Source organism: Camellia sinensis, chromosome 8 (assembly GCF_055761805.1).
Source record: "Camellia sinensis isolate YWXY chromosome 8, ASM5576180v1, whole genome shotgun sequence".
Lineage (NCBI taxonomy): Eukaryota > Viridiplantae > Streptophyta > Magnoliopsida > Ericales > Theaceae > Camellia > Camellia sinensis.
Window position 1 is genome coordinate 155,995,038 of NC_138968.1, and position 12,722 is coordinate 156,007,759.

General features: G+C 34.7%; 2 protein-coding genes across 2 annotated transcripts; both read right to left on the bottom strand.

Annotated features, from left to right (window-relative positions):
* Nucleotides 1–101: 101 nt before the first annotated feature.
* LOC114278023 (uncharacterized) lies at nucleotides 102–1,711 on the bottom strand. The gene is made up of 2 exons (XM_028219987.2): nucleotides 1,274–1,711; nucleotides 102–982 (listed from the first exon to the last, which is right to left on the bottom strand). The coding sequence occupies exons 1-2, from the start codon at nucleotides 1,437–1,439 to the stop codon at nucleotides 369–371; spliced, it is 780 nt and encodes a 259-aa protein (XP_028075788.2). The 5' UTR covers nucleotides 1,440–1,711; the 3' UTR covers nucleotides 102–368.
* A 6,659-nt stretch (nucleotides 1,712–8,370) lies between these two features.
* Nucleotides 8,371–11,505, bottom strand: LOC114260153 (uncharacterized). Its single transcript, XM_028200210.2, has 3 exons — nucleotides 10,337–11,505; nucleotides 9,659–10,198; nucleotides 8,371–8,905 (listed from the first exon to the last, which is right to left on the bottom strand). The coding sequence occupies exons 1-3, from the start codon at nucleotides 11,114–11,116 to the stop codon at nucleotides 8,792–8,794; spliced, it is 1,434 nt and encodes a 477-aa protein (XP_028056011.2). The 5' UTR covers nucleotides 11,117–11,505; the 3' UTR covers nucleotides 8,371–8,791.
* Nucleotides 11,506–12,722: the final 1,217 nt, after the last annotated feature.

Consider the following 12,722-nt stretch of genomic DNA (forward strand, 5'->3'; position numbering starts at 1 on the left):
TTGTGCCTGGATGATACCAAAGAGAAATTAAAATTGTTGGATTTTCTTTCTGCATAATGAAATTGATTTTTTGAATAGCTAACTGAAAATAACACAATAGATTAAATGCTAATGCTTGTTGAATTGAAATTATTGTCTGCCCAATTAGGATTACATGTTATATTATGGTTTTGTAAATGAATGTCAACATCAATATTTATTTTGTCAACAGTGGAAAATCATATGTGAAATACAAATGAAATTTGTCTTGTTTATGCTCCCAAAGTGGGTTCAGAGAAGGAAAAAAAAAAAGAAAAGAAGAGAACAAAAAATTGGACGTACGTGCGAGATTGTTTTCCCCCTTTTCTGTTTTTTTTTTTATCGAAAGCTCAAAGAGTCAGTAGCATCACCATAGCAAAACCAAATCCCATAGACCCTACTAGAGTATTAACTTTGGTAGCTGATGATGAGGGAGGTGACGGAGTAGAGCCACTTGGAGAAGGAGAGTTTATAGGAGATTCTGTCAAAGGAACTACAGGGGATGACGTGGGACTGCTCACAGGTGATTTGCGTAGCATTGGAGGAGACATTGTAGGAGCAGATAACGGAGAATGCATGGGTGTGTGAGCTACACTTTTAGGTGGTGGTGAGGAAACAGGGGTGATTGGTGAAGCATGCGGTGGACTTGCAGGAGTTGCTGTTGGTGGAGGGGTAATTTTGGAAACTGGGGAAGCCCGTGGTGGGTTTGTAGGAGTTGCTGTTGGTGGAGGGGTAGCTGGGGAAGTTGGCGGTGGTGCAGAAGTTGCAAGCGTGTCAATCTCAAGCTTCATTCCTTGGGCACAATGCCCTGGGGTTCCACAGATGAAATATCTCTTTCCTGGAGAAGGGAGAGCAATGACTGTGTTGGTGCCAGTATGCGTCTGAAGCGGGTTACTAGTCTGGCAGGAGTCATAGTCAGCCTTCGTAACTTCAAGCACAACATGGTTTGGTGTGTACTGAAAAACTGCAATTTAAGAGCATGTCAAAGATTATGTCAAATGGTAACACAATTACGTTTCTATCTAATATTTCATATAGAAGAAGCTGAATCTGTGTCCAAATCCTCCCGTCCCATTCCAAGCCACCCATTTATCACACGATGGGTCCTTCCTACCAAATTGTGTGATGGAGAGGAGCTTGCAGATAGGGTTACAGGGGGATCTAGACAGAGAATCATCTGTTTCAAAATTTTGTACTTTACAAGTAACCGAGGTTGGTCAATGTTGAAAGATCAGAAATGAATATGAACACTTACCCAAACTGTCTCCGGCAGAAAATGATTGTGACGATGCCCATCCTTGCAGGTTGGTGGTTAGATCCCAGCCACCATTGGGAGATCCAACAGTGTAACTTGTTGCCATGGCTACATTGATGAGCATGCCCGTAACAGCCAAACGCACTAGTGTTCTCAGCATTGCCATTTCAACCACAATGTGGAATTCAGAAAGCAGAAGTAAATTTCAGAGGAAATTGTATGCGGTTCGGTTCTGAGTTAGGAATTGAATTCCATTTATATACACAGGAAGGCACTAAAGACAGAGTGCTTTCACAATGAAGATAATATTAGTTTTATCCATGTCTTGCTCATTTTAATTAAGTATTATGAACATATGCCACCGATAGGTTGTTTCTTAGGAACTTCTCACTGTATTTTTCTAACACCTTCAATTTAATGTTTATTTATTTTTGGTCTATTGTTTACCAAGTTGGTAATTGATGTAGAGTAGTTTATATAATTGTGATATTTGACTTAGCTTAGGTACTCATTGGTTGACTTGGTTTTTCTGGATTCTTAATTTTAAATGAACATGCCAAGTGGTGGAGGTGGAGCGTAATTTGAGCATTCATCAACTTCAAAGGGAGGAAACATTCTTCCCATATTCTCAAATCCTGAGGGGCGCTCTTAACTAGAAATTAAGCTGGTTACCAATCTGACATGTTTGCTGCATTTGTGCACATGTTTGGTGAACGGTCACGTTTCATTTGATATCAGTCACTATTGCCTATACATTGGTAAATATCAATGTGGAAAGTTTAAAATTTGAATATGTATTTGAAATCCTGAGTTTATGGAAGTGCCTATGGCTCATTTTATTTTAGAAATTTGTGTAATGATTTAAAAAAGTTCAAATAAACACCGACTATTTAGATTAATAGTGTGGAAATGTTTCTAACTTCAACATTCATATTATCACTTGTTAGAACCTCGACTTGATAATTTTGAGAGAGATTTTTTTTATTCTCTTTCAACTTCTTGTTTTTCCCCAAACATAAAAAATAAAATAATTCATATAATTGATTATAAATATATAAATATAATTATAATTATAATATTCATCTAGATGAAAAAGTCAAAAATATTGGATTAATTACATCAAGACCTCATCAACTATTAATTCCTTAATTATGAAAGCCGTACAAATATTTCTTTTTTAAGGCGGTCTAGAAGGAGTAAAAATGATACATTTTTATAATTAAGAGGGTCAAAATATATAGATTCATAAATAAAGAAGATAAACTAATATTCATTAATAATCAAAAGGTGTTGGTGTGATTACTCAAAATAGTTTATGGAGTAGATCCACGCGGTGTGGGGAAAGGGAAGACTTTTTGTAGAGGAGTTCATCCAATCTATGAAACCAACTAGCCATTTGCCAGAATGAAACATTATTATATACCAACTATTACATTTCTATACCTCTGATCCACAACTTGAAGACAACTGTCACCGCCAAAAAATTGAACCTTAAAGCCCTTCAATTTTTCCAAATTTGGACTTTCTATGCCTTATATGTGATTTATTATGTGTTATGTTGGGTTTTATTATTTTTTTAGAATAAATTAAAAATACAGAGATTTATAAAAAATATGGATTTTCTCCTCACGTTATGAAAACTATAAATGCCCCATTGTTAGATTTTTTTCTACAAATTGACCTAACATGGAAAAAAAAAGTTATCCAAATACTCTCTTATAACAAAATGAAAACTAACTTAATTTTCATCCACCCTCCACCAAATCACAATAAGCACAACCTTATACTTAAAATTTGTGAAGATGATATAGTTGGAAACATTTTTTAAATAACGGTATGCATATCGGTATCGGAATCGGTGGTGATACAGTTATGGCATTGATTTGGCAAGAAAGCAGAGCCATAAGAGCCGTGTTGAGGCCTAATATGAAAATAGTAAGCAATAGGAACACTATATGTTTGCTAGAAATGTCATCAAGATGAATGTAGTGTATTGCTATCAAATTACGTTCTCCACATTTTCTGGAAAAAAAATTATGGGTTTGTAACATTACTAATATGAAAATAGCATTCTTAACCCTAAAGCCAGTTCTTGAAAAACACACACACACAAAAAAAAAAAAAAAAGACTTGGAATTTATTATAAAGATATAAATTTATGCACTTCAAACAAGTCCAACAATGTTGGTTAATATGACAAAGTGGGTTTTGCTAATAAGTGTTCTTGATACAGGAAAAACACTAAAAGGGCGAAGAATACGCGATATTGTTTACCAAATTCGAAGTACTTTTCTAAGATTTCCAATTATATGAGAAGAAGATGAAAGATGTTACATGGGAGTGGGAAAGTTTGAGGGAAAAGAGTCCTTTTTTTTTGTAATTTTCCGGAGAGTAAGAGAGGACAGCAAATAGATTTTGGGTTAAGGTGAGGTGAGGATAAAGAGTAGAATGGTATTCAGTACATGCCACCTCGCATTGTAGTAATTATGCACCAATAAGGCACGTAGAGAGTGCAAGCCAGTCTCACAATATGCATTCATTTTTTGAAGTTGATTTGCAAAGTGAAAGTCTTCTGGATTGGTAATCACATTTGTAGAGAGACTATTAAAGAGAGACACCAATCCACTAAAATCATTGACTCGACCCTGCAAAGCCCCAGATTGAAGAAGTATCTCCACATCCTTCTGGTTGCTGATAAGTCCGTCCATGAACATGACACACGATGTGAAGACACGTTTATGATGTTGTTCTTCTTCGGAACATAATTCCAATGCTAAGAGGTTAGACTCGTATCATCTTTTTCATCACCGTCGAGCATGAAAAGGGCCTACAGATACTGTCATTGGCTTGTAGCATTTTTCATTGCCTTGGCGGAGTTGGTTGGGAACTCTGAAGATGGAAGGAGCAAAGGTGGAAGGAGGAGCATTTCTCACATCCTCCTTGATAAATTTAAGCAGTTGATCTTTGACTACTTCGTTCCCATTTTTCTCTGACATATTATTTGCCCCAATCTTTTTGTTTTTGTTTCAGATTTGCAACTTCTTTTGCTGCAAATTGCAGCAAATTAATTCTGTGAAAACTTTTCTGTGCACGTAGCCTTTTTGTTCTATTCTCGGGTTAGTGTACAATCATTTATTAATTTTATACAAGGTGTATCAATGGTATGAATTGAAACTTGCCTGATAGATTTTGCTGAAGTCGAGCCAACCATTTTAATGTTGAATAAGAGTTGAGTACAGAAATAAGTTTGATAAACTGGACATGTTTCTCTGGCTCAGGCTCAAAGAATGCAATTGCATTATAAGATTGTAATTGAAGAAATTAAACGAGTTTGAAAGTGCTGTGTATCGAACAAAAATTTCACAGGCCACAAAATTTAAAAAAATAAATAATAAAGAAAATAAAGAAAAAGTTGTAAAGTGTGCAGAGTCAGACACTGAAAAGAAAATAAGCTGGTAGAGTTATTTGTATGTATGTGGTGTTGGACCTTTTGAATTTTTTCTAATTGATGGTTTAGTTTGATGTAATTCACTAATATTGTTATTAATCTCCTATCGGTATTAAAAAAAAAAAAAAAAAAAGAGTCAAAAAAATCAGTGAATTCCGGAAGACCACGCGTTTATGTGCCCGTCCAATGATGGTCTATAGTTTGTCTAGTAATTTCTTGATTTTAGGGCCATATATTCATTTAACCCCCTATTATATTTATTGAGCAGACAACCAACTTGAAATTCTTGAAAAAGAAGATAATTCTTCCTGAGTTAGTTTGATACTTGAAGAGCTAGAGTTCAATTTTGGGTTTAAAATTGGTTACATCAATTGGATTGATTAGGTTCTCTATTTAGATTGAACCTAAAATAAATCAATCCAACAAAAGACAATATATAAACATGTGTGTATATCTTCATATAATTGGTTGTGTTTCTTCTAGTATGGTAAACGTTGCTTAATATAAACTTTTTTACAAACCAAAATTTCTCGTCACATAAGTGCTACAATTAAAATCCCAAATGCCAAAATTAGCCACACCAGATTTCTGAAGATATCTATGAAGACAATTATCCAAATCTTTTCATATACAATCAATCAGAACCTTGAAAAGTCAAGTTTAACAGTATAGGTTTATGTATATTAATACATTTCAAATTATTTTCAAAACAACCATTCATCAGTAATGTTATACATTCATCAGTAAGTAAATTTAAGTTTTTTTTTTTTTTTTTTTAATCAGTCTTGCAGTGATACATGAGGTGCAACGGTAACTTGATCGCCCAGGTCTCGTCCTCCCAAAGTTGTTCCTCCCTCGAGCTAGTGAAGGGGAAAGCAACACTTCCCCAAATTCGCATCATATTGTCAAAGTGCCACACATCTTTGGCATGTTTGACAAATGCAGGAGCAACCATTGAAGGATGATACACCGAGAACCACAGCATCGACACTTGTGTTGTCTCAAATTGCTTTTGCTTCTCTTCGTTCAATGGGGTTGAGGAGTCATTCATGATTGGAAGCCACACAGCCTCGTACTGATTCCCCAGTTTTTTTGATCGTTGGCGTGCCTCCGTGTATATCTGACTGAGAAATGGAAGGTCTTGTTTGAGGGAGAATTCAATGTCAGTAATCAGTAGTAACACATTTTTTGTCCTCAATATGTCAATGCTAGCCTGTTATCAACCAAAGAAATTCGTTTTATTTGGCCTTTCTCTTTCTTTTCTTATTTTGAGGAAGGAGTAGTGAAATTGCACTTAACAGAAACTACCAAGTCAATTCTACTTTCTAATAAATCATGTCTTATTGCATGTGCTTTTGATACATTTCTGTTTTCGTACCAGAGAGAAATTTACTATTAGAGAATATAAACATGAGACCAAAAACACACAAAAATATGATACAATATCCAAGCTCCGAAATAATCTTGGTTTCCCTACTCGAGTAACTGAGCCCCGAAAGCCTGAAACAAACTCATTTCTCATTCAGATTTTTATTAAATACTCCCGAATTACCTGAGTCATTTCTATATGGTATTCCTGACTGATGAGAAACTGCAATATATATTAAGTGAGTCATCCTTTATCTCTTAACTACCTAACAAAAGTGAGTTAACATGTCTCACCTGTAAAAAATTTTACTACGTAATTGATTTGAAGTACCACGTAGACAATGTCACGGGGTACACCAGAACTACTAAATAATTACCTGTCCCGGCTCACACTCAGTGCCCGGTGATTTTCTGTCTCCCCTACATCTCTACAGATCCTCCCCATCTCACACCTCCAGAATTCTTTTAAGTCCTCTATTTGAAGGCAAATATAAGAAATTGTAATCTCATACAATTATTAAAACCTACCAATAATAGATTTCTACTCGATTAGACTCCATACTTCCCAAATACCCGTAAAAAATAATAAAGTGTATGAATCCGGAAGAATAAAATTACGTGTACCCAACAATATGAAATTAAATTCAATCCATTATTTTTCATGACATATATTGCACACGTGTATTGTTTGAGCAAAATAACTCTTTAATTACAATTACAATGGATTTGAATGAGCTAATTAAAGGTAAAGAACAAAAAATGGGGTTGCCAATTGATTACCACTTTCGTGGTAGAATCATCAGAGTGGCAGCTGATTTTTACATCGGAAAATGTCTGACTTCTTTTATTTTTCATTTTCTCATCTGCATGAATCAAATCATTTCTTTTTTATTAACAAGATTCATAGCGAGTAATGCTACAATGACCATCTCTTGCTGTTAATTAATGTACAATTAATTGTAGAAGGGAAAGTAGTTAAAATATAAATTTGAACTAACGTAAAACTCATATAATGATAACACGCCACTAAATAAAATCAACTTCATCAAAAAATTATAAATGCAAAAATAAATCACATCTTATTTTATGAAAATGGAAAATATAATTAAATTTAAACCATCTATTTTATAAAATAAAATGCAATTTGTTCCTATATTTATAATTGTCCTATAAAACTAATTTTTTGCATAAATCATTACGAGACTTACGAAATAGATAGTTTGGATCATTAGTAGACGTTTGAATTAAAACTTATAAAAAGAGTGTGGAGATGTATATAGAGATGATATATGGAAAGGAGCTTATCCCCTTTCGAAGTAATTTTATTTCTAAATTTTTTTTTCTGAATTTTATTTTTTTATAGTAAAAATGGAAATTAGTTTGACTGCAATAAATATTAGAAAGATATTTTTAAATTTATAAAAATTATTTTCTTACCTTCCAAAAATACAAAATTATATGAAATTGATATTTTTTTTAATTTTTTTCACCGAATTATATTTAGATTTTGGAAAAAAATTCTAAAAACATATTCTAAAATCAAATTAAACAGAGCCTTGTCCTTTTTTTTGTTTTTTGAATTCACATTATTAACACAACAATGCTAGGTCCATAAAAACATATAACACAAAAAATGTATAGAAAATATATTGTGGGGTTAAAATCATTTTAAATATAGCCCACATCATACTTTGGATGAATTTCAACCGCACAATATATTTTATGTGTAATTAAAATTTTTGCATTTCACTTTGACAATTTTAATAAGAGAATATAATGTAATTTCAAAAACTATATAAGAAGGTTCTTATAATTGTAAAAAATCTCAAAAAAGACTCATGTAATTAGCCCCTTCCCCTTCCCCTTTCCTTTTTTTTTTTTTTTTCCTCTCTCTCTCTCTCTTCTCTATAATAAAAATGTTATTTGGCGCTCAATTCATTTCACAATTCAATTTTACCTTTTATATGTATTCACGTAATAAAAATCATGTACATAGGTAAGTAGGGGTGTAAACAAAACGTAGGATGATGCTGTACAGGGACAAGTCTAAATACAATTTAAACCATAGCTCAGTAATTCAAAAGTCGTCATTAAGACTAATTGTAAATTCAAAGATATTGTGCTTGATTCTCATTGGTGACTCTCCAACTTACCCAATACTTGTGGCTTAGTTATTGAGTTTACTCTGTTGGATTGGATGCAAACCAAATTGATCCTAGATTGGACAAGTTCCTCCTAATCCAAAAACAAAAACAAAAAAAGTAAAGGAAAGGGAAAAAGCTTTGGTACAATATGAATTTTTTCTTTGATTAACTCACAAGTTTCTTAATAAACAAAAACCCGGTATACATAAGCTTAGTTGAAGTTTCTTCTACCAGCTCAATAAATACTCACAAATCTTTCAGATTCTGAATTTTCCTTTGCTGCTGCAAATTAAGACTAGCTAGAGAGGCCAATGCCAAACTTGGGGGCTTCACTTTGGGCCTGAAGTTGAGTCTTCAGGAATTGTCCCACAAAGCAAGAAATCCAATATCCACTGATAATTAGTGCTCATCTATGTCCTATCATGATCTATGACCTCCATAAAATGGCATGACACAAGTGTCTGATCCAGCTTTGGCATTGACCATTGCATGTGATTTAGTCAAATCAGAAGGTCATGAATGAAGCGGCCGCTGATGTTATCTATGATCATAAAAGCATTACGGGTGCATGTAAATCAACTCTTCTTCTCTGCATTGTCTGATGGAAATTTCCATTGTTTTCCCAGCTGAAGATGGCAATATATCACAACAATGCCGTCTCGGTGCCTGCAACTGGGTACCAAAATATATATGAGTGAGTGTTTTTTGTAGCGTTCTAAGAACAAGATACATTAGTCGCTGTTCGGGAATAGACTATTTTAGTTAACTTTTTTACTATTTTTGCATGGCTAAAAAAGTTGTATTTGGGATGATAGTTGGGTTTTTTTTATAGTTGATTTGATGATTATGAGAGAAAAAATGGAATAATTATGCTTTGAATGTGTCATTTTATCTTATTGATTATTTTAGCCTATTTTATCTTTATTGACTATTTTAGCCTAAATCTAACTTCCCAAGCAGGGCCTGATTCTCAATCAGTTGACTTCATAAGTTTAATTTATCATCTAACATGACACATTCACAATTCTTAAGGTAATAGGTTTCACATGAACTTTATTAATATCTAACAGTTTTCAATGTTTGGTAATCTAAACCAGTGTAGCATTATTGTAACTGAAAATGGGCTAACAAACTTTTGTCCCAAAAATCCTCTGTTTCAATCAACACAGTTGTTTGATATGAATCAACTTTTTTGAGTGAATTGGGACAAAAAAACTAAAAGGTTTTTTTAACAAAGAATCCCTGCCCTGAAAATGAGTATCCTTATCCCAAAAATCCTTTGTTCCTCTTTCCTAATTCATTTACAGTCCTTGAATCACGTGAAAATTTTGAAATATGAGAATCTCGAGCAATGATTAAACGCCTATGAGTGAATTGAGACAAAAGAAACGAAATTTTGAAACAGAATGGCTTGAAAATCAGTACCTGTTTGATATCAAGGTCTAGTTTCTGTGACAACACTGTAATCGCTTCAATTTTCCTTGGAGAACCCGTGTCAAATGCGCAATCTTCATTTGTCATCTTTCTGTAACTGCTCTTGATTCCACCTCCTCCCTTGGCATAGTCCACCCTTTCAAAGAAGAAAACAACAGGCCTTCGACAGGGATCCGGGTGATATTCCCTCGTGTCAAAAACATACGATTCAGCCAAAACACTTCCCCCTTTCCACGGGATGAACGACTGCGGTGTACGAAGAACATCCGGCAAGAACACGCGGTTGCCAAAGACTTGAACAGCGTAGCCCCACGACACCGACACTGTCCACGAAAACCATCTGTCGTAGCACACTGTTTGCTGCAAGAGCCTGTGAGGGTCAACCTTTGCAGCTTCAAGTAAGTGCTCTAGAGCCTGTGTAGTTGTCATGTTGGGGAAGATTGGATCTGTGAAATCCAAGTGATGCATAGACACTACTGGTGTATTTGGATGTGCAGCCAACAAACCGAACATATTTCCCCGAATATCCATCTAATAATTTAAGAATCAGACACCCAAAAAATTTAAGAACACACAAATCAATCACAGAATCGGACACGAACTCCACAACTAAGTGAGAGGGTCGTATCTCATTCTGATATATGTACAAATAGAAGAACTGATTAATACCTGATGAAAACCGGGCTCACGAGTCAACCCAATGCCAAGCTCAGCAACACAAGCTTGAACCCTACCATCACTTCCATAAAGATAAATGTACCTTTCCAAGCAAGACTCAAAAACCTTAGCAAGCACTTTAGCCAAAGGATAACTAAGAGCAAAACCAGCTCCACCAAAAGCCATATCAAAAGAAAAAACCTTGTTCTGCATAATAACCTCAGAATTCTTCCCAATATAGTACCAAAGCTCATGGTCATATTTTGAAAGAGTCTTCACCAAATTCTCGGGAAAGAAAACCGTATCATCGTCACCAAACACAAACCACCTCACATTCGAATGGTTCATAGCCACAATCTCGGACACCACCCGAGCAACCCGGATAGCCGACCTGAGCCCGCCCCGGTTCAGGTACCGAATCCGGTTCGTGTCGTCGGAGAGGCAAACCGGAGGGAGAGAGGTGTCGTTTTGGGAGGAAGTTGAGGGTGACATGTTTTCTAAGAAAACGCAGCCTCGCATTTGATGAGGTCTCCACCATAGCTTAACGTAGTCTTTCCTTCGAGGCCAAGAATTGTGATTGGAGGCAATGCCGAAGACGAGGTGGTCGATGGAGGTGGATGCTTTCAGGTCTTGAGAAGATCTTGATAAGTTGACGAGCTTGGAAGTGTGGAGGAGGAGGAGGGAGAGGAGGAGGTAGACAATGCATAAGGAAGATGAGATTATGATGAGTTTTGTGAGGCGAGAGTGTTGGGTTTTGGGGGATGAAGATGATTGATGAGAAAGATTATGCATTTTTTAAGAGGTGAAAGAGGGCTTGAGTTGATTTGGGTTGTTTATGAAGAAGAAGAAGCCATGGATGAGGGGGTTTGAAACTTTTATGGACAACTGGTGTCAATTAATACGCATGGTCTTAGGCGAAAGCAAAGTGCCAAAGTTTGAGGACTTTAGGTTGTGATTATTGAGTACTTTAAAGAATGGTTACGTGTTATTTTATGATATTATAATTAATAAATATGATTTGCATTTAGTGATTAATATGAGAGGCATAATAAATAATAATTAATAAAAAAAAATATAAACATATAATATTTCGTGAACACCTAATAATTTTACCTTACTTTATATGAAAGAAAGTTGGGATATATATTGCTTACATTCTGTCACCTTTACCAATCTGAAAATGCAACACAACCGGTTTTGATGGAGAAACAAATAGACGGAGGAGATTCATTTTGTCCATCAAAAAGTCATAGCCTATTGGGCCAGAGCAGCCCAGTCCTCAAAATGGACCGGACTAGACTGGGCCTAAAATATATGGAGTGGGCTTGGATTGAAGGGGTGAGGCCCTTGGCATGGCCCATAAGCCCAGATTGATGGGCTTTTCAAAGCCTAGTCCGAATCCTACACTAAATACATTTATTTATTAATTTATTTATTTTTTGGGGCGGTGGTCTGTGTAGATAAGCATTTTTGGTAAGGCAACAAGATACATAAAAAAATGACTGAGCACACCAATTATATTTTTGTGAGATTAAAGATGCATACAATTTAATAACATAATAGATGTATTGATGTAATTTTGTATTTTAATAAATATTTTATTTTTTTATTTTTTCATGATTTATGCAATTCTAATCGTGCAATGCATTTCAGATTTTTGTATTATAATCCTTTTTTTTTTTATAATGAATTTTAAATTTAATAAAAAAGTCCAAACTAAAGCCTAAATTAGGATCCTACAGGCCAAGCTTATGGTTAAGGTTTGGACCTTAGGAGGATCGGTAGACTCGAGCCTTCCTTGTTGACGAGTCAAAACTCATAGATAAAAAGATTAAACTTTAAATTTTAGAACCGGCTAGGCTGGCCCATTCGCAAGAATTAGTGACACTGAATAATGTTCAAGTTTGATGCGATTTGAGTTCATCATAGACGAGAAAGAGGGCAAGGAATTTCTATTCCAAATTTTTGTCTCCAATTTCAATTCTTCCTTGATTGATTTTGGTTGAAATAGCCCCCAACAAAAATGTTATTTTAAGAATTTATTAAATGCATTAGTTTTTTTAACAATTATTATTCATAAAAATTTATAAATAAATTTTTTAAAAAAAAACTACTAGACAAATATTTGTCAAATCTGACCTTAACTACCAAATTCAAAATACATAAATCCCAATGCACATTGGAGTATATGGAAGAGAAAAGATTTAATTATTTATTTTTGAACAAATTGTTAGTACTAAGTTGAACAAGTTTTGGTCAATGGGTTACGTAGAACAAATTGTTAGTACTACGTTGAACAAGTTTTGGTCAATGGGTTACGTTGAACTTAAGATCGACCTTGATCTAGATTAGTAAATAACGTAGAGAGACGGCACAAAAAAGCGAATACACTTACGTA